Here is a 21,896-nt window from a genome sequence, read left to right as displayed (position 1 = left end):
GAAGGCATCGTCTTAGGACATAAAATTTCTGAAAGAGGTATTGAAGTCGATAAGGCTAAGGTTGATGCAATCGAGAAAATGTCATACCCCACAGATATCAAAGGTATAAGAAGTTTCCTTGGTCATGCTGGTTTCTATAGAAGGTTCATTAAAGACTTCTCTAAGATTTCTAGGCCTCTTACCAATCTCTTGCAAAAGGATATTCATTTTGTTTTTAACGATGATTGTGAGGAAGCCTTCGAAATACTTAAGAAGGCCTTGATAACCGCACCTATTGTTCAACCACCTGATTGGAACTTACCTTTTGAAATCATGTGTGATGCTAGCGATTATGCTGTTGGTGCTCTTCTAGGGCAAAGAGTTGATAAGAAGTTGAATGTTATTCACTATGCTAGAAAAACTCTACACAGTGCCCAAAGAAACTATGCTACTACGGAAAAGGAATTTTTAGCAGTTGTGTTTGCATGTGAAAAGTTCAGGTCTTACATAGTTGATTCCATAGTCACTATTCACACTGATCATGCTGCTATTAAGTACCTAATGGAGAAGAAAGACGCTAAACCTAGACTTATTATATGGGTTCTCTTGCTACAAGAATTTGATTTGCACGTTGTCGACACGAAGGGTGCTGATAACCCCGTAGCAGATAACTTGTCTAGGTTGGAGAACGTTCTTGATGACCCAAAACCTATTGATGATAGCTTTCCTGATGAGCAATTGAATATCATCAATGCTTCACGTAGTGCACCATGGTATGCTGATTATGCCAACTATATCGTTGCCAAATATATACTACCTAGTTTCACATACCAGCAAAAGAAGAAATTCTTCTTTGACTTGAGACATTACTTTTGGGACGATCCTCACCTTTATAAGGACGGAGTAGATGGTGTTATTAGACATTGTGTACCTGAACATGAACAGGGACAGATCCTACAGAAGTGTCACTCCGAGGCCTACGGAGGACACCATGCGGGAGATAGAACTGCACACAAGATATTGCAATCAGTTTTCTATTGGCCCACTCTCTTCAAGGATGCTCGTAAGTTTGTCTAGTCTTGTGAAGAATGTCAGAGAATAGGTAATATTAGTAAACGTCAGGAAATGCCTATGAATTATTCACTTGTCATTGAACCATTTGATGTCTGGGGCTTTGATTATATGGGACCTTTTCCAAAATCAAACGGGTATACTCATATCCTAGTTGTTGTTGATTACGTCACTAAGTGGGTAGAAGCTATCCCCACTAGTTGTGTTGATCACAACACCTCTATCGGGATGCTTAAAGAAGTTATTTTCCCTAGATTTGGAGTCCCTAGATATCTAATGACCGACGGTGGTTCACATTTCATTCATGGTGCTTTCCGTTAAACGCTTGCTAAGTATGATGTCAACCATAAAATTGCCTCTCCCTATCACCCTCAGTCAGTGGTCAAGTAGAGCTAAGCAATAGAGAGATTAAACTAATTCTGCAAAAAACTGTCAAGAGGTCTAGAAAGAATTGGTCTAAGAAGCTCGATGATGCACTGTGGGCTTATAGAACTGCCTATAAGAATCCCATGGGCATGTCTCCGTATAAAATGGTGTACGGTAAAGCATGTCACTTACCTCTTGAGCTACAACATAAAGCTTATTGGGCAATCAAAGAGATCAACTTTGATTTCAAACTTGCTGGTGAGAAGAGGTTATTTGACATTAGCTTGCTTGATGAATGGAGAACTCAGGCATATGAAAATGCCAAGTTGTTCAAAAAGAAGGTTAAGAGGTGGAATGATAAGAGGATACAAAAGCGTGAGTTCAATGTAGGTGATTATGTCTTGCTATATAACTCTCGTTTAAGATTCTTTGCACGCAAGCTTCTCTCTAAATGGGAAGGTCCCTATGTTGTTGAGCAAGTATATCATTCCGGTGCTATCAAGATCAACAACACGGAAGGTAATTGTCCGAGAGTGGTAAATGGGCAGATAATCAAGCATTATATCTCAAGTACTCCCATAAATGTTGAAAGCAATATTATCAATACCATAACTCCGGAAGAATACCTAAGGGATATTTATCAGCCTGTTTCAGACTCCGAAAATGAAGAGGTATGTGATTCGGTAAGAAAACAGACTCCAAAACTTTTCCAGTAGGAAATTTTCTCCGTTTTGGAATATTTGAAAAAATACAAAAATTGGAAGTAGTCCGAAAAGCACGCAAGGAGGCGACAAGCCTGCCAGGCGCGGGCCCACCCCCTGGTCGTGCCTTTTCGTGCGGAGTACTCCTTCTGCTCTGAAAAAATCATTATATATTCTCCCGTTTGGTCTAACACTCGTATCACGCCGATTTCCTCTGTTTTCGTTTCGACCCTGTTTTCTGCCATAAATTTAGGGCAATATGTCTTCTCAAGATTCAGAGGGGGAAAAGCTATGTGGCAGATTACCCTGCTGACCCCAAGGTCTATGGGGACTTGGATCCTTATGGCTGGACCACTGACAAGGAAGAAGATTATGATCCCAAGGGGAAGGAACAAACAAGTTCCGATGAAGAGGAGTCTCCTCTACCTCAACCTGGACACACGCATGTGGAGTTCAAGAAGTCGAGCCTCCCCGACTCAAGGAAGAAGCCTAAGACTTTGTTTATCCCTTCTCGTTTCTTGCAGGTGAGTAAGCAGGAATTATGCCAAAGGGTGTTGAAGCTTGAAGAGGAAATGATGATCTGAGGGAGCAGAAATTTATGCTCAGGTGGAAATTAAACAAGCCCAAGACCTTTGCAACAACTCCACCACCATCACCTCCAAAGGAAGACAACTAAGCATGGGCATGGGTAATCCCCTTGGCTTGTGCCAAGCTTGGGGGAGTTGCCCCGGTATTGTATCATCATCACATCTTTTGCAATTACCTTTGTTTCAGTTTGTTCCTTTTCAGTTTTTTTTTCTCTAGTAGAATAAAAGTCTTAGTGTTTTAGTCTTGAGTCTTGCTTTGTGTCACCCCCGATGTATTCGAGCTCGTGAGCCATATAATAAAGAGTGTCTTAGTTGAAGGGCTTTGCCTCTTGCCATGATCAAAAGAGTGAGAAAAGAACAAAAGCATGAAAGATCATGTAATGATCTTATGGGAAGTGATGGCTTCACATATAAAGAGAATGATGATTGAAACTTGTTGAGGGTAGACAAACGTACACCTTGGTCATTGTTGCAATTGTTAGGAAGTGATAAAGAAGGAGAGGTTCACATATAAATATATCATCTTTGACACCATCTATGATTGTGAACACTCACTAAACTATTGCATGCCTAGAAGTAGATGTTGGACAAGGAAGACAACATAATGAATTGTGTTTGATTGGTTCCGAACAATGCTATATGATTAGAGATCCCTCGGCATGTGACGATTGCTTCCACCTCATATTAGCCAAAACTCCCGCACCAAGTATAGATACTACTTGTGCATCCACAAACCTTCAACCCAGTTTTGCCAGTGAGAGTCCACCATACCTACCTATGGATTGAATAAGATCCCTCAAGTAAGTTGTCATCGGTGCAAGCAATAAAAATTGCTCTCTAATATGTATGATCTATTAGTGTGTGGAAAATAAGCTTTGTACGAACCTGTGATGAGGAAGACATAAAAGCGACAGACTGCATAATAAAGTTCTTTATCACATGAGGCAATATAAAGTGACGTTCGTCCACACTAAGAGGACACGCATCCAAACCTCAAAAGCGCATGCCAACCTCTGCTTCCCTCTGTGAAGGGCCTATCTTGTACCCTTACTTTTTGCCCTTGAAAGAGTCATGTTGATCTTCACCAATTCCTTGTTTCGCCTTTATCTTGGCTAATGTCATATGCTTGGGAAAGATCTATATTCATATGTCAACTCGGAAGTAAGTATTCATGAAGTATTATTGTTGACATTACCCTTGAGGTAAGCTGTTGGGAGGCAAAACTATAAGCCCCTATCTTTCTCTGTGTCCAGCTGAAACTTTGATCTCATGAGTACCACGTGAGTTGTAGCAATTGTAGAGAACGAAAGGATGATTGAGTATGTGTATTTGCTTTACAAGCTCTTATTTGACTCTTTCTGATGTTGTGATAAATTGCAATTGCTTCAGTGACTAAAGGCTATCGGTTGTTACTTCTCGGTAAGGTTCTTGATCCATACTTTACTTTGTGAAGGAATTATCACTTTAGCCTGAGAGATTATATGTTGGTATTGCTGTTCTGATCATGATCATGATGCCTGCATGTTCGTATCTTGTTTTGTCGACACCTCTCTGCCTAAACATGTGGACATATTTATTGAGCTAGGCTTTCGCTTCAGGACAAGCGAGGTCTAAGCTTGGGGGAGTTGATACGTCCATTTTGCATCACGTTTTCATGTCGATATTTATCGCTTCTTGGGCTGTTATTTCACTTCATGGTACAATACTTATGCCTTTTCTCTCTTATTTTGCAAGGTTTAGATGAAGAGGGGAGAATGCCGGCAAATGGAATTCTGGCCTAAAAGTGGAGCAAGTTTGATATACCTATTCTGCGCAACTCCAAACGCCGTAAAAATCAAGGGGAGGCTTTTTCGTGGATTCGCCGCCGCCACGAGGCGGAACTTGAGCTGAACCAATCTAGAGCTCCGGCAGGACGATCCTGCCGAGGAAACTTCCCTCCCGGAGGGGGAAATCGTCGCCATCGTCATCACCAACACTCCTCTCATCGTATGGGACTCATCACCATCAACATCTTCATCAGCACCATCTCATCTCCAAACCCTAGTTCATCACTTGTAACCAATCTCCGTCTCGCGACTCCGATTGGTACTTGTAAGGTTGCTAGTAGTGTTGATTACTCTTTGTAGTTGATGCTAGTTGGATTACTTGGTGGAAGAGTTTATGTTCAGATCCTTGATGCTACTCATTACCTCTCTGGTCATGTATATTATTATGCTTTCTGAGTAGTTACTTTTGTTCCTGAGGACATGGGATAAGTCATGCTAATAGTAGTCATGTGAATTTGGTATTCGTTCGATATTTTGATGTGTTGTATGTTGTTTTTCCTCTAGTGGTGTTATGTGAACGTCGACTACATAAGACTTCACCATTATTTGGGCATAGAGGAAGGCATTGGGAAGTAGTAAGTAGATGATGGGTTGCTAGAGTGACAGAAGCTTAAACCCTAGTTTATGCGTTGCTTCGTAAGGGGCTGATTTGGATCCACTAGTTTAATGATATGGTTAGACTTTGTCTTAATTCTTCTTTCGTAGTTGCGGATGCTTGCGAGAGGGGTCAATAATAAGTGGGATGCTTTTCCAAGTAAGGGCAGTACCCAAGCGCCGGTCCACCCACATATCAAACTATCAAAGTAACAAACGTGAATCATATGAACATGATGAAAACTAGCATGACAGAAATTCCCGTGTGTCCTCGGGAGCGCTTTTCCTCCTATAAGACTTGTCCAGGCTTGTCCCTTGCTACAATAGGGATTGGGCCACTTTGCTGCACCGTTGCTACTTTTTTTACTTGTTGCTTGCTACGAAACATCTCACCACACAATCACTTGTTACCGATAATTTTAGTGCTTGCAGATTTTACCTTGCTGAAAACCACTTGTCAGATCCTTCTGCTCCTTGTTGGGTTCGACACTCTTACTTATCGAAAGGACTACGATTGATCCCCTATACTTGTGGGTCATCAGTTATCGAGGGTGATTCCTCTTTCGCCATTCCCAACGATGCCTCTGTCGTGCAACCACTCAAGTGAGGGACCCTCGAGGGTGATTCCTCTAGGTCCACCTTGACGGTTACATCGTTCGGGATCCAACGAGGGTGATACCTTGGATTCCCCCCTAATGTTTCTACAACACAGTTACTTGACCATGTTACTGGGATCGTTGATGAATAGATGTTAGGCAAGTGGATTCCTGCTTGTTTGCGTCGATGACCTAATTAAAATGATAATGGATTTGGGTATTTGATCTGGGTTGGTCGGAGACCTTTTCGCACTAACCGGCTATGCGGGAAGAATTATGGGTACTCGACGTCGCGGTATCAGCCGAAGCTTTTCAGATGTCAGCAATAGAGCGGCGCGCGCCCGAGTGGTCCCGAGATGTATTGCGCTTGTGATTAAGGGGTGCTAGGACTGACCTCGGCCACCCACGCATCATGGAGGAGCGCGGAGGGCAAGTCGGCCCACGAACCCTTTGTGCTTAGGAGTTAGACGGGCGGGCTGGCCTCTTTGCCAAGCTTAGGTGGGGCTGCGACGTGTCGATATTCCGAGGTCGGGCATGGCCCAAAAAATTGTGTCCGACCAAAGTGTTATCGAGCATGACGGGAAACTTGGTGCACCCCTGCAGGGATGAAAATTAACTATTTGGATAGTTGTGTCCACGGTTACAGGACGACTTGGAGTTCTGCCCTGATCTTATACAACTACAACTGTTATTTAACTCGAACTAGTTGCCCCGGGATTGCTTCCTCGCAGGGAGTCGAGGGAGGATCTCTAGGCGTGACCTCGTATTAATATTGCTGCAACAATATGACTATTATTTGTGTTACCTTGCTCTACTCTCGTCTATTCCTGCAAGCCTTGGAGATGCTAGCCATCGATAGGGCTAGGCATTCTCTCTCTTTTCTTACATTGCTGCAGTCAGTCCACATATACCCCCCCCTTCTTTGATACTGATGCATACTTAGCTTAGTTCTGATGTAAGACTTGCGAGTACTTTGGATGAGTACTCACCGTTGCTTTGCTCCCCCTTTATCCCCTTGATCCGTTGCTGCGACCAGATGATGGAGCCTAGGAGATGGAGTTTCCTGCCGACGTCTACCCCCCGATGGTGTCTTCTTTGTGGAGGCTGCTGAAGACCAGGAGTAGTTTAGGAGGTTCCCAAGTAGGAGGCCTCGCCTCATTCGATCGTTGTATCTTTCGTGCTAGCCTTCTCTAAGGCACCCCCATGTTTTATGTCTGTACTCAGATATTGTTGCTTCCGCTGACTCGTGTGTTTATCGAGCTTTTGTATTCTAGCCCTCGAGGCCCCTGGCTTGTAATATGAAGCTTGTATTGTTTTATTTGTGTCTAGAGTTGTGTTGTGATATCTTCCCGTGAGTCCTTGAGTTTGATCATACACATTTGCGTGTATGATTAGCGTACGGTTAAATCGAGGGTGCCACACCCGTCTAGTGCCATTTTTCTTTTTTCCTTGTCGCTTGCTTTGAATTGACGGTTAAATGATGGTCGTCTCAATTTGTAGTTTTACCACGGATGTTTCCTTCATGACAAGCCCTCCTGTTTCTCTTTATATGTTGAAGTAGATAGTATTGTCAGGATAACATGCAAATGCATCCATCCTTTGAGCAACCCGGCGCAAGTGGGAGCTGATCCGTGTTTTGACAATGTTGTGTAAGACATGAATGTCATTTTTTTCCTTTGCTCCAATGTTGTTTAGAGGAGATGGGCCACGGGGGCGGTTTGCGTGCGTCCGTTGGGCGGCTCTTATAGGCGAGCACTGCACTGGTATGTTGATGTAGACTAGACCGCAGGGGCGGCGTCTTGCGCGCGTCCATTGGGCGGCTCGTGTAGGCAAGCACTGCACTGATATGTTGATGTAGAATGGACCGCAGGGGCGGCGTCTTGCGCGCGTCCATTGGACGGCTCGTATAAGCGAGCATTGCATCGATATGTCGATGGAGAATGGACCGTGGGGACGGCGGCTTGTGCACGTTTGTTGGGTGGCTCGTATAGGCGAGCATTGCACCGGTATGCTGATTTGAATGCGAGAGTTGTCCGGCGATTTGGCAAGGACGCGAGAATCGGTCTCGGCGTTGTAATCCGTCTTGGTTGAGCGGACATGAGAGTTGGTCGTGTCATTGTAAGCCATCTTGGTCGCGCGGACATGATAGTTGGCCGCGTCATTGTAAGCCATCTTGATCGCGCGGACGTGAGAGTTGGCCACGTCATTGTAAGCCGCCTTGGTCGCGCGAACGTGAGAGTTGGCCGCGTCATTGTAAGCCGATGCGGCATGACACGGACAAACGCCAGTCCAGACCGATGTTGGTGCGCCTCCATCTCCACGGTATCGTGCCACTTTGGTAATGAATAATTGCCCTGCGTAAAAATATAGTTGGACAGAGTAATTATTTTCGTAAAAAATAAAAATATATCAATAATAATATACCGGATGAACTTCACATGGTATGTTTTGTCGGAATTCATCCGTCACGGGGTTGATGAGAACAAAAACCCCTCGATCTTTCTTTCTTCTTTCCTTTTTTATAGTCGGCTCCGTTTATTCCTTTATCTTCCCATCTAGACCTCTTTCTTTTCTTATCCAACAACTTTTTTTAGCAGAGTACAATCGAAGTCGCTTACATACACGAGCGTACACTCACCCCTATGAACGCACGCACGCACACCCTACCCCTATGAGCACCTTCGAGAGACTAAGCTGGCACATCATCTTGAGATTGACGAAGTCGCCACTGACGCCCTCATTGTCGATGGGAACGTCTCCTCCCACTAAAAGCACATCGCCGGAAGAACTGAAATAAATCCAGAAAAATGCAAACAGCAATGTCAAGTTCGGGACTTGAATTTTCGTGGACACGGGATACCACAATCCTCCTAACCATCCAACGATGGGTTGGTGGCATGTGTGTGCGTGGGGTAGCAGCCACTTCGCGGGGAAGGGGGGGAGCGGCCGATGCGGGACGTTGGCTCATAGGAGTGCGGGGTTGGCGGCTCATGGCGGGGGCGAGGAGTTTGAGCAGCTGGAAGAGGAGTGGCTGGGACGGCCCTGGTGGCGAAGCGAAACCGGCGACGACGGCAGCAGCGAGAGCCTAGCGCGCGGCGGCTTGAGCTATGGTGGTAGAGTCCAGTGCAGCGGGGTGGAGCTGGCGATGGCACGGACTCGACGCGGTACGGGTAAGGTGCACACTGGCCAGCGAGGCGAGGTTGTGGCGGCTGAGGTGAGGCCGCGGCGGCTGGGGCGGCAGTGCTTTGCTGGAGGTGGAAATGAGAGGAGTCGGCGGGCGCGAAGTAGCGCAGGCGGTATGCGCAGAGTGGAGCCCGAACGGCTCGCGGGAGAAGCGAGGCCGTCCAGAGCGACGCTGGCGGTGGAAGCCGGCTCGGCGATGAGAGGTGGCCATGGCGGAGGCACGTGCAGAGGTGAGACGGAGCGGCTCAGTCGAGCAGGGTGTGGGAGATGTGGCGGCTCGGGCTACCACGACAGCGCGGAGAGTGCGGAGGGGCGACGTCGAGTCTGCTTCCGGGTCGGGGCCTTGTGCTTTTCTTTGCTTCATGAACCGCTTCCATTTCGCTGCTCATGACGGACCATCTGATTGCCTCCACGACTCGCGGTTCCAATTAGTATTACTCTGTAACTGATTTTGCTCAATTAGCATCATATGACCCTTCATGATTGTTGTCCACTGGTTTGTGCGTAGCAGGTGCAGCTAATCTTCTGGCAATTTGCAGCCTGCATGTGGTGACGAACTTGTGTTTCGCTCGGCACTATGTGACGGCTTGAGAGGGGTTGGTCGGAATTGAGACACGAGTTTATCCAGGTTCGGCACTTTTGATGGAGTTAAAAGCCTACGTCCTCCTTGTGCTTCATTGATGAAGATGATGATCTCGGTTACAAGAGTGCGGTATCGATACCTCTAATTTCGAGGGTGTCTAGTATGTCTATCTTTAATGGCTTGAACTCGTCCCTCTTGGGGCGCTTTACCCCTCCTTATATAGATGGAAGGGGTAGGTTTACATGTAGAGTTCTACTAGGAGTATGACTAGGACTAGTCTCTGTTGAATCCTAATCCGGGTCTTGTTTCCTTTGTGAGGGAGTCCTTCATTTCCTTGGGCCTTCTCTGTGAGCCGACACTCCCATGAGCCGCCTTCTGGCCCGTTGGGTCTTGTCGTTTGTGTGACTCGCCTGTTGAGTCATGTACGAGCCGCCTGCCCGGTCACTAATGAGTTGTCAAACTCGGTCGGGTCACTAGTGAGTCGCCAAGTCCCAGTCGGGTCATACTTCAAGCCGGGTTACACTTCAAGTCGGGTTATACCGCGGGGTATATCCCCGACACTTACCACCAAGGTTCTTGGAGAGCCTGTGTCATCACTAGCTACGCCGCCTTCTGATGACCTAGCAAAATTTTCGACCGATGTGCGTTTGTTCGAAGTCAGCAATGGCTCAATTACCGCGAGTACCATGCCATGCTCTTGATTCTGGCCTTTCTCAACTGCCAATTTTGGCCCCTCCGCCAACGGAGCGGTGTCCTGGGAATTTTGATCTTGCCTTGCATTGAACCATCAACTTTGGTTTTGGGTTATACTGTTCTCGGCCTCTCCCTCGTCCTCCTGTCTATGCTCCTCCTCTTCCCCTCATTGATGCAAAATTCCCACGGTCAGCTGCTCTGAACCGGACATTGTCTGCTAAAAGAAAATCGCCCCACTCAAAGGTGGCCTCATCGTGCTCCCCCTCTCCGCATTCTTCATGCCAATGTTCGAACTCGCCATAGTTGTAGCAAAACATGGGGAGCTTATCATACTTTACTTGATACTGGACCCTTCCATCTCCCTTCTTAGCCGTCACAAAGCGTTTTATTTTGGCATTGATGTCCATCAAAACCTTCACTCTGACAAACTCTCCAAAGAAACCCGCCGACAGCTTCAACTGCACTTCTTCCACCTCGCCAATCCTCGAGGCTAAACCTTTCACCGCTGGTTCTATGAGAAACTTGTCCGGCAGACGATGAATTTGCGCCCACACCGCAAGTTTGTCGAGCTTGATTGTATCTGAGTTTTTGAATCCATCATATTCCTTTAAGATCACAACATGATCCCTAAAGATCCATGACCCCTGCACCATCGCCTTGTTCCAATCCGATAGACAACCAAATTGTGTCGTAAAGAGGTTCTCCTTGATCTTACGCCATACCATCGGTTTTGCGGGGTTCGAGGTCGCCCGCATGTCACTATAGAGCGCGTTTAGGATGAAGCTGTTTGGAGTGTGCACTTGGGCTATTGCCAACCACTTCGCTGGTTCCATCATGTCGGGGAGTTCCTCTTCCCAAACGAAATCATCCTCCTCTTCTTCCTGCAGGGTCAGCCTTGCGAGAAGTTCCTTCGGTGTTTCCTTCCCCTTTGCCCTCTGGAACCAGAGTGCTCCACCATCTCTAGATCTAATCTCCACATCACCTTTTCTCGTGTCCGAGATGGTTATTCTTCGTCAAAGGCCGGGAAGGATCCAAGAGATCCCCCTTAATCAGCCCGAGTCTAGAAGCAAACCGGTTGCGGGTCTCGACAGAGGCGTCGGGTAGAATCCCGACGGATCGTCGCAAGAGAACGAAACCTTAAGGTTTTTCGTCTAGGGGAAGGTTCAAAAAAAAATAACTGAATATCGCCGCGGGTTCTTGGGACTTGGCTGGGCCACAGCCCATTTACTCCTATACTAAGCCGTCGGCTCCTCCCGAGACGAACGGCGCCTACTTTGCCTGCTTTCCATTCCCCGGGTGCTCGGGGGCGACCAACGACGGACGAGCAGCAACAATGCTCCGCCTCTCCCGCTTCCTCCCCTCCACCTCCACCTCCAGGTCAGCTACCGCGAAACCCTAAAGCCTCTTCCTCCCCGTCCCCGCCTCGCGCGCCGTGTGGGAGACCTAGCTGCCGCCGCCGCCGCCGCCGCCGCCGCCGCGGTACCCGGCCGTGTCCCGATTTTGAGGGTTGGCGTGCTCGCCGATGCGAATCGCCCCCTCGACCGAGTCCGTGAGCGCGCGTGTTCTGATCCCCTAACCTAGCAAGTTAGCCGGTCGATTCGGGGGGGATTTCATTTTGCAGTGCCCGTAAAGGCGACTGCGGGTTTTCTTAGGGTTTAAGCGTTGGCTGGCGGCCAGAGCACGGAGTTGGTTACCTGTTGATTTCTCCACCCTTTAAACTGTTGCAGGATAGGACCGTGTTGTTACTAGGCGTGGATTTTGATGCTATTGTGTGATCTGACTGTGTTGCCGTTCGTTCGCTGTCGAATAATCACCCTATTCATGCTGTTTGGATCTAATTTAGTTATCTTAGCTCATATACTATTGTTCGTGTTAATCGGAACTCGAAGTGTATAAATGCGTCGTTGATACGATGATCAACCGAGATATTACATTGTAATTGTCATGCTGCTTGCTGTGCCCTTGTAAAAAGAACAGTGCTGGAAATTTGCAATTTATTGTTACCTGGTCAAGTTTAATCTTGTTCTTCTTTTCATTCTGCTTGAAATGCTGTGATTTCTCTTGTAATTTTGTACAGACATAGGCGGTCTCATCTTAAATAGGATCACATCTATGAACGTAGGATCACATCTTGAGTATTATTTGGTCTGTTGGTTGTATAAGGTGCACTTTGACTTGTTCTCGCCCTCCACAAGTAATGTTTAACGGTTGTTTCTTTTACAACATATTGTTCGTGGCGAAAAAATCATAACAACATACTTCCAAATATTATCACTCACCTATCTATAGCTGTACTAACTGGTGGTAAAAAATACTACAAAGTTTAAATCTTGAAAAGCATGGCTGACTTACAGTATTAAACTGACGGATCATTACCGAACCTTTAAATTAGAGACATAAGTAGTTCTTTGTTGCAGTATGGTTCTGCAGTTTTCCGACCAGTTGCAATGAGTGTACAATAAGTTTTTATTTTCCTTTTTAGGGGAGTCACTGGCCTCAAAGATGCTCTCTGGAGCGGTTCATTGACATTCAAGCATGCACTTTCGACTTCAGCTGCAAATGTTGATGGTACAACCTTGTTTTATATACTTAATATTACACAGCCTGCTACATGCTTCAAGTACCAATTACGTCAACATCTTTATCTGCAGAGAATGCATCTGCTAAGAAGTTTGCGAGCTACACTGTGTTCAAGGGAAAGGCTGCACTTTCAATAAGTCCTATCCTTCCTTTATTTACCAAACTCGAAGTATGTTCACATTTATATCTTCGTGTTCTACTTCTAGCACACAACGCTTTCCAACATATATGATTTTTTGTCTGTGTTATCAGTCTGGAGGATCTCGAGTCAACAGAAATGGGTCAGTAATGTTGACCTTCTTCCCGGCAGTTGGACAAAGGAAGTACGACTATACGAAGAAACAGGTAAAATATTTTCTTGTGTATTTGGTATTTCCTAGTGGTGGAAACTGGTCACAAGCAGGCCAATTCCTAGTTATACCCCATTGTATCCATATTCTTGCCATGAACTCAAGGCCAAATCAATACTGTGGTTGATATTCATAGATTCCAAAGCGTATGTTACAATTGCTAGTACTGTTATTACTTTATGTTGGATATAAGCTCAAGTAAAAAATGATTAAGCGTGCACTTTAGTAACCCATAACAAATGCATGCGAACTTGCAGGATGTTTGCTACAATTAAAGAATGAAATTAATAGTTTTATTTGGCATGAATTAGCTATGTACACAACAACAGTCAAGAGGGAAGGAAGGTTCATCCTGCAGTTAGCTCAATCATTAAGGATCATCTGTTGTTTGTACCCCTTTTTTTCTGTTGTTGGTCATAAGCTTGTAGCTAACAGCCTAACAGTGAAGACCAAAAGTATCTTGATTTTTGTCTTGCTTCTTTTGCTTTTAAGTTTCTCTCTGTAAATTAGTTTTTGTATGCACAACATAAGAATACATAGTCTAAAACTTGATACTTCATTGGGCTTTATGGATCTGGAATATTTATTGTACAGCTCTTTGCTCTGTCACCTACTGAAGTTGGAAGCTTGATAAGTCTTGGACCTGCTGAATCTTGTGAATTTTTCCATGATCCTTCCATGAAATCAAGGTTTGTAATAGTATTGTGCAAAGAATAAAAAGTTACATACAGATATATCGTGCTTTTAAATTTAGCCTTCTTAACACACCAATGTTTCACCAGTCATGAAGGTCAAGTGAAGAAATCTTTGTCGATCACTCCTCTTGGCAGTGATAATGGATACTTCGTTAACATAAGTAAGTGACTTCCTTATGGACTGCATTACCAGTCCGCCATAGCGTAAATCTGGAGTGCTCAACAGAGCCTAGGAGTTAGTCAGCTTGTGAATTACTAGCAAAAGAGCCCGTGCGTTGCAACGGAAGAGAAAATAACACACGCTCTGAACGAAATATATTTTCACATGGCATCACATTTGTGTTGCCGACGATGGCTTTAGTGCTCACACAACGAAAACGCATTTGAATGTACAGTCACTCGGAATAAGATGAGAAATTTGTTATTTCTCCCCACGAGGTTTTCCAAAGGTGTGCATGTGTGGTTAACGATGTTTTCTTTTCTCTCAATTTGGTTTTAATTTAATGGATGTTTATTGCAATTTGTATCTTTGCCGGAAAGAGAAAAAAAAGGACCGTGCACTACAGATTAAGTTTGCACCAAAAATAATATTTAAGAAGTATTCAACAGCTAAACATAACATCCTATTTAGATTCTACACATTTTTTTAATCAAATTTCGTATATAACATGTTAAAATCGGAGTTACGGTTTACAAGATATGGATAATTTTGTTTTAGATAAAATGTGGATTGATTAACTGAAAAGTCAGTTTTTTTTGTTAAAATACGGACTGCGGGTTGATTACCTGAAACATCAGGGGGTTTTCTAAAAAAATGCAAAAAAAAGATTCGTTTTCTGACTTAAAATCGGACCGCGGGTTGATTACCTGAAACATCAGGGGGTTTTCTGAAAAATGCAAAAAAGATTCGTTTTCTTACTTAAATCCGGACTGCGGGTCGATTTCAGGAAATGTCGAGGGCTTTTTTGCAAAAATGGCACGACGTACGACAGAATCGATCGCTGCTTTATTATTATTAGGGAGAGAGGAGAGATATTGGTGCACTGCCCATGTGCTCAAGTACGATCTCCTGCATTAATTTGACTTCTGAGGGATTTTATCTTTGAAATCTTAAAACAACTGCCTGACGAAAGGGAATGGTTCTGCTCTATAGTTATCATCCTATTCACCATTATTCAGCACACAGTACAGAACTATTATATTTTCTTTGCCCCCTACTGTCTCTGTATGTTGTGTTATTCTGCTAGCTTCCTTTTCTTCTGTTGTCGTTGAACAATTTTGGCAAGAGATACATGACAATCTTCTTTTCAGCTGTTCTGAATAACGTGCAGAAGACAAATGAACGCCTTTCAGTCCCTGTAACAAAAGCTGAATTTGCAGTTATGCGCACGGCATTGAGTGTAAGTTTCCATGTTGCCATTCCCATCTATTGATGCAGAAGTTTATTATCAGATTATCATGACTACCGTAAGTCCTGCTGATAATTGAATCACTGACAGATTTAGTCCAACTTACTGATATACTGGCAATGCATAACTAAGAACAGTAGATTTGGTTTCCTTGAACTTTTATCGTAGCTCTGTTTCACAGCATTACATTTTATAGCTTCAAGTTTGTGTCATGCTGTATGGATTCATTCTCTTCCACAATGTTACCTGGTCATTGACCCCTGGTGCTCATATTTGCTTTTCTATTTAGGCAATTTTCAAGTATATCACTGTAACTACTAGTGATAACTTGAGGCTGTTGCCAACAATATTTTTGTTGTTGCTTTGCTTCTCTACAATTACGTTACATGTAAACCGTCGTTTATGATGTCTTTTGACTACTCGATATATGTGTATATTCGTGCAGTTTGCATTGCCGCACATCATGGGCTGGGACCAGGCCCTATCCACTCACCCTCAAAGCGCCCCGACCTCAGCTAGCAAGCCTAGGTTCGAGCGCCCAAACCCAGATTCTGAATGGGACAGGTGAAGCTTTCCTCCTCGCAGCAGCTCGCCAGAGGGCTTTAGGCACCACCGTAGCTCGCCACTGAAATGCGTGGATACGTGGGATGTCAAACTGTGTTTCTTTTGTGATCAAACTAGGGAACTGTCTTTATCAGATTTTATTGTACCCGAGGAGATTGAAGTTAGGATGTCAAACTGTGTTTCTCTCGTGTCTGTTCAGTGCACTTCTAGATTCAGGGCGAATCTCTGTTCTAGTTTAAGATATGATGACTTGCGTGGATGTCCTTAATGGCTGTTCAATCATGTGGCCCGCGTGTACTTCAAATGCTGGGATGCTGGGAGTCATTCGAGTATGTCGCAAAATGTGTCACGGACAAGGGTGAAATACAGCAAACAGTACCTTTGACATGCATAAAAAGGATATAATATTGGCAACTTAAGATTTATTTAACCTCAACCCTGCTTGAACAAGGTCCCACATATTCCTCTTAACAAAAACACTATAGAGGGGCTATGGGATGATACTGGTAGTGTGCCTTCGAACATATAATCTCCACATATCTAGACTACAGATGCTACAACAGCGATAAGATGATGCCGATCAGATTCACAAGAATTTATCTGATGTCTTGGGAGGACCAAGCAGGCACAAAGAACCACGAAAAACCGGGGCAGGCTACACACAAAGAAACACGAAGAACCGGGGCAGGCTACACACAAAGAACCAGTTACAATCCAGCAGAGACCAAACCATGCAGTGTAATGATCCCAGACACAACGTTCTTGTCATCGACGACAGGCAGGAACTGCACAGGTGAAGGGGGCGACTCCATCTTCTCCATGGCTTCAACCGCCATTGCACCCGCGGTGATTGTCCTTGGGTTCCTGGAAGAGGTCAAGCAGGCCTGTTAGTGAAGGGGGCTCTAGATCGTATCAAGCATACCAAGAGAACACACATGCAAAAGAACAGAAGGAAATTGGTTTGGGCGCATTCAGTTCTATAACAAAGATGATGCGACATTCTTCAAAGCTACTTCTAACTTATGCTATTTGTGCTCTGGATCTTGAAGGAAACTTAATCAAGTGACCAAAAATAAGCTAGAGAAACAGAGTGCATAGTACGAGGTCATTGAGATCTGATTGTGGCTGGCCTGTAGCATGTTGTCATGAACCACAAATCCCAGGGCATAACGAACAGTTACACTGAACAAGCATACGCTCACTCACTAGCAGCTGGGCATATTCACTGTCTTCCCAGCGATAGCTCAAAACACCCCACCAGGTGGTCACTATAGGCAACTGGCATGCTGTTGCCTCTCACGTCCACAGAATCAGCACTGCCCTCATGTGAGTTGTGGTGCTTTATTGGGATATGACAGGAACAGGTCAAGGACTGACAGCAATACTCTCTGTTAACAGATCTTGTTACACCACAGGACAATAACGAGGAGTACATTATTGAGCTATCAAGATCCTATATGGGGCATCAGATAACTTCCATTAACTGGGAAAAGAAGGAACATTACTAGGTGGAAGACAACCATTGCAGGCAGAAAGAGATGAATCAAGCCACTTTCAATTGTATTGCCTGATTAGAGTTACAAAGGTACAAGCAGGGGATGAAGGAACTGCTACCGTGATGGACGGCACGAGCTGTACATCGTGCAGTTGAGGTGATGTGGATCATATAATCTAGGACACAAGTACAACAGGCAAACGTGAACATATCTTAACAGTTCACTTGTTGAACACCAAAGATTCAACTAGAATGATCAGTGACCACGTGACACATGTGGTAAGCAATCCAAACTATTCAAAGAAGAAACTAGAATGACCAGTGAACAGAATAACTGAATTAACTCTGAACAAAGGAAACTGGACTTTCAACAGAACACTCACTAGCAGTTCTCATCACGAACTAACAGAATATTCATACGAGCAATTTAAGTATATATTGTAGATTTAGGGTACATGATAAAATTTAGCATATATTTCCTGTGATTCTAAAATGCAATACTTGCTAACAGCAAGGAAAACAAAGTTTCTTTTCATGACCAGTTTTATTTTAACAATTGGGCCGCGCTTGGATGCGGTGTAATTAAATACAGACGTATTAATTTTACAGGTGTATTTTACCGTCCGCTAGAAGATTTCCAGCCGAAAACAAAACGATGGAGAGAGATCTGTATTTTTTCTACAGAGGTATTTAAGGCAAAACGGTAATCCAAACAAGGCCTTGTGCTTAATTTCATCGTGTTTCAAAAGGTTCTTTAGGCCAAAGATGGACGATATCTTTTCTGAACGATACTAGTCATGGATGTTATTGCCCAGTTTACCGTTTTCCAGACTATTATTCCAGACAATTTTCAAGATCCTGGCTCTACTAGAAAAGATAACGACATACATAAAGACTGAGCAGACACAAACCTGTTGCACATCTCTCCAACTGTTAGACTGAAAATAGCTGGCCCGCTTGCCTTGAGTGTACGCCGGAGGTCTCCGTCGGTGAAAGTTCCAATCAAATGATACTCATCATCAACCACAAGAAGACAGCCACAACCTTTACTAGTGAGCTCAGTAAGTTGATCCATTATCATATCTCCCTCCTTGCACAATGGAAGATCATTTTGTTTCTTCATGACATCCTTAACCTGCAGGGCAGTTTTGCAGGTTATGATTTTGACACACTATTACCTCAAGAACATTCCACATGCATAAGAAAAGAACCAATTGTTTTAGTTCAAGGATAGCATAAATTCTCATGGTTACGAAATGCAAGTATTGGACATTGTATGACCATATTATTATCTTTATCGTTTCTGGCCGAAAAATACGAATTTAGGTAAAACTCAACATGGTGCTAATAGTTTTTCAAACTTTGTATGAATATATAGGTCAGTTAAATGTGACGACACACAATCAGTCAGCGAAAATGATGTCGGCTTGCTTTGAATTGTGTACCATACTACTAAACAAGATATGCAAAAACATGCATCAATCTGGTTAGCATGATTTTATTGTTATGCAAAATATGTGCCAAAGTATCTTTATTGTCTGATAAACACAAGGGGAAAACAACCTATCAACAGTAGACCACATTGCTATAATTCCAAGAGGTGTCATAAATAAAAGAGAATGCGACAAGAAACCGCAAATAGCAACAAGATGTTGGATGGACAGTGACAGAATTGTGAAATCATAATGAGCATGTGCCGCATCATGCGTGCAGAATTTCAAGTTGGGAAAATGATATATGCTTGCTCTCATTGTTAACCATACTGCTCCCTCCATCCAAAAATAAATGTTTTAAGCTTAGTACAACTTTGTACTAGAGATAGTACAAAGTTAAGACAGTTATTTTGGGACAGAGGGAGTATTAAATAACACAAGCAAAAAACATGCATTCATCTAAGCAAGATTCTATTGCGAAGTATCTATGCTGTTGCATGAGCACAAGGCGAAAATGACTTATCAACAGCAGGCCACATCATTATAACTCCATGGCGTGTCATGAAAGAGATAGTGACAAGTACATAATCACAAATAGAAACAAAAAATTGGTTAGATAGCAGCAAAATAGCTAAATCATGTCGTATCATGTGTACACCATTTCACCTGGGGAAATTATAGAAAGAAGGCCACCGACACGCAATGTGTGAAGTAAAATTTAGTAAGGGTCTGTCTAGGGCACATCTAGATGTGTCCTAAGTATTGCACATCTAAGTGACTCAATCAATATAACAAGGAAAGTAAAAAAGTAAAATACCCACACTAATCTTCATGTAAAATCAATGGTATAGGACCTAGATGTGCAACACTTAGTAATTGTAAGATCTGATCTTAGATCCGATTACCCATTGGGTGTCTGGACACGGAATTGCCGAAAAACTGATAATGTTGATAATGCAGGATAGCTTGCCGATGAAGGAAGGCATACCTTGAAGATGAGGGTCTTTCCGATTTTCCCGGCGGGGTGGTTGGCCGCGTACTGGTCCCTGGTGAGGCGGCGCGCCTCCATGATGGCGGCGACGACGGTGTCGCCGAAGACCATCTGTATGGCGGTGGAGGTGACGGGCGCGAGGCCGAAGGGGCAGACCTCCCCCTGCAGCGGGAGGTGCACGTTGAGGTCGCATGCGGCGGCGAGCGGGCAGTCTGCGCCGGATGCCGCGGAGGTGAGGGAGATGAGGCGCGCGCCCTTGGCGCGCGCGCATGGCACGAGCGCGAGCAGCTCGTCGGATGCCCCGGACTTGGAGAGCAGCACGAGGACGTCCCCGGGGAAGAGGGAGCCGATGTCGCCGTGGAGCGCGTCGACGGGGGAGAGGAACCCGGCGCGCGCGAAGCCGAGGGAGGCGAGCGTCTGCGCCAGCTTGCGCGCCACGATGCCGGACTTGCCGACGCCCGTGAAGAAGACGGCCCCGGGCGCGTCCAGCAGCGCCTGCGCGAACGCCGCCGCCTGCGGCATGTCGAGCCGGTCGAAGAAGTGGTCGAGGTGGCGCCGCTGCGCGCGGAAGAGCGCCGCCAGGTCCGGCGCCGCTACCGTCGCCCGCGCCCCCTCCTGCGGAGGCGCCGCGCATTCCGGCAGGGAGAGCACCGGGAGCGAGCCCATGGCTGCCGCGCTCGCGCAACGCGCGGAGGGTGCTCGGGGGAATGCCGCGGCGGCGAGGGAGGAGGAGGAGGGATTCTCTCTACGGTGAAACGGGCGCCGCGGGAGAGAGGGGCGCGTGTGTTTCGTTTGCGCGTCCCCGCGGCGATCTGGAATTAATGGGGATTCTGACGCGGGTAGATTTGTGGCGCGGTCTGGCGGTTTGCGGGAGTGCCTGTGGTGGTGGTATTGACTGGTGCTGACGGATGCCGGTGGCATGGGACGGGGATGGTCGTGCGGTGATTGAGGGTGGCCAACCCAGTATGCAGTGTCGAGACTGCGGATAGATCCATCTACCAATACACACGTCGAGCAAAGTGTGGGTTTAGGCCTAACTCGAAAGCGCGACTCTATCCTGTCAGTTTAGAGCAAAACCGATACATCAGGTGCCCCAGCACACGGGAGCAAACGGATCTTTATCCGTTTTCTGATCGCTTTCGACTTATTTTCGGTTTAAATTTGGTCCGGTTTTTAGGTAAAATGGACAGCGCGGATGGACGGACGCGCGTGCCTGTCATTCCCTAGCCCGCCCGTCGGCGTCATAAAGCAGCGCGTCCTTCCCGCCCCCACGCTCCATTCCATTTCATTTCTCCCCAAAATCCTCCCACACCCCGCCCGCCACCCTCTCCCGCCATGGACGATCCCTCGCCGAATTCCGACGAACCGGCCGTCGTCCCGGCCACCAAGGCGAAGAAGAAGAAGAAGGCGCCCCAGGGTACGAAGAAGTCGCGGTCGGAACTCACATCGGAGGAGATCGCAAAGCTGGACGCAGAATCGACCAAGAGGCAGAACCGCGCGGACGGAGGCGAAAAGGAAGGACGCCGTGGCCGCGTACGCCATCGAGCTCACTGCGTTGGAGACTGCGCGGTAGAAGGCGATGCTCAAGAGAAGGAGGACATCGTCAGCAAAGCACATGCCCTCCTCATGATGGGGTTGTGCTGCCTGACGAACTTCGCGGATGCGCCCTTCAGGCCAGCGAGCACCGGCTCGTCGGTCGTCCGGCCTTCGTAGTGCCCCTCCCCGACGTCGTCGACCACACCATTGTCGCCAGGTTTCCCTCCGCCAAGGTGCCAAGCCAGACCCGTTTGTCCTAAGTTCAAGGATCAATACCCGTGAGCTTCAAAGGAAGAGAGGCAAGAAGGCGACCGCCTTGGCCGGAGGTGGAGATGATGAGGCGTTGAAGAGGCCGAGTGGCAAGACCAACTCCAAGGTGGATGACAAGCGTGATGCAGCATTGTATGCTTTGCATGGCATGATGTCTCAAAAGGAAGTGAGGGACAAAAAGAAATGACAAGGCAAGGAGGAGCAAATGAAGCAATACATGGAGCTGCAAAACAAAGAAGCTTGAGATGGAGGAGGCGGACAGGAAGAGGAAGATCGACATGGAGGAGGAGGCTAGGCAGAGGCAGCTCGGCATCGAGGAGGCGGCCAGGCAGAGGCAGCTCGACATCGAGGCCGCCAATGCCGCAACCAAAGCAAAGGAGGTGGCGCTAGCGAT

At 45.9% G+C, this 21,896-nt stretch overlaps 2 protein-coding genes across 2 annotated transcripts; one reads left to right on the top strand and one right to left on the bottom strand.

Moving 5' to 3' along the window:
* Positions 1 to 11,439: 11,439 nt before the first annotated feature.
* On the top strand, positions 11,440 to 16,059 carry LOC123401117 (single-stranded DNA-binding protein WHY2, mitochondrial). Its single transcript, XM_045094841.1, has 8 exons — positions 11,440 to 11,556; positions 12,662 to 12,747; positions 12,831 to 12,928; positions 13,012 to 13,104; positions 13,704 to 13,798; positions 13,892 to 13,965; positions 15,116 to 15,204; positions 15,659 to 16,059. The coding sequence occupies exons 1-8, from the start codon at positions 11,513 to 11,515 to the stop codon at positions 15,779 to 15,781; spliced, it is 702 nt and encodes a 233-aa protein (XP_044950776.1). The 5' UTR covers positions 11,440 to 11,512; the 3' UTR covers positions 15,782 to 16,059.
* A 120-nt stretch (positions 16,060 to 16,179) lies between these two features.
* On the bottom strand, positions 16,180 to 20,691 carry LOC123401116 (probable arabinose 5-phosphate isomerase). Its single transcript, XM_045094839.1, has 3 exons — positions 19,694 to 20,691; positions 18,184 to 18,407; positions 16,180 to 16,641 (listed from the first exon to the last, which is right to left on the bottom strand). The coding sequence occupies exons 1-3, from the start codon at positions 20,615 to 20,617 to the stop codon at positions 16,485 to 16,487; spliced, it is 1,305 nt and encodes a 434-aa protein (XP_044950774.1). The 5' UTR covers positions 20,618 to 20,691; the 3' UTR covers positions 16,180 to 16,484.
* Between the last annotated feature and the right edge of the window lie 1,205 nt (positions 20,692 to 21,896).

This window comes from Hordeum vulgare, chromosome 6H, assembly GCF_904849725.1.
Source record: "Hordeum vulgare subsp. vulgare chromosome 6H, MorexV3_pseudomolecules_assembly, whole genome shotgun sequence".
Classification (NCBI taxonomy): Eukaryota; Viridiplantae; Streptophyta; class Magnoliopsida; order Poales; family Poaceae; genus Hordeum; species Hordeum vulgare.
The sequence above is the reverse complement of the archived record's forward strand: the minus strand, read 5'-3'. Positions and strand labels throughout refer to the sequence as shown.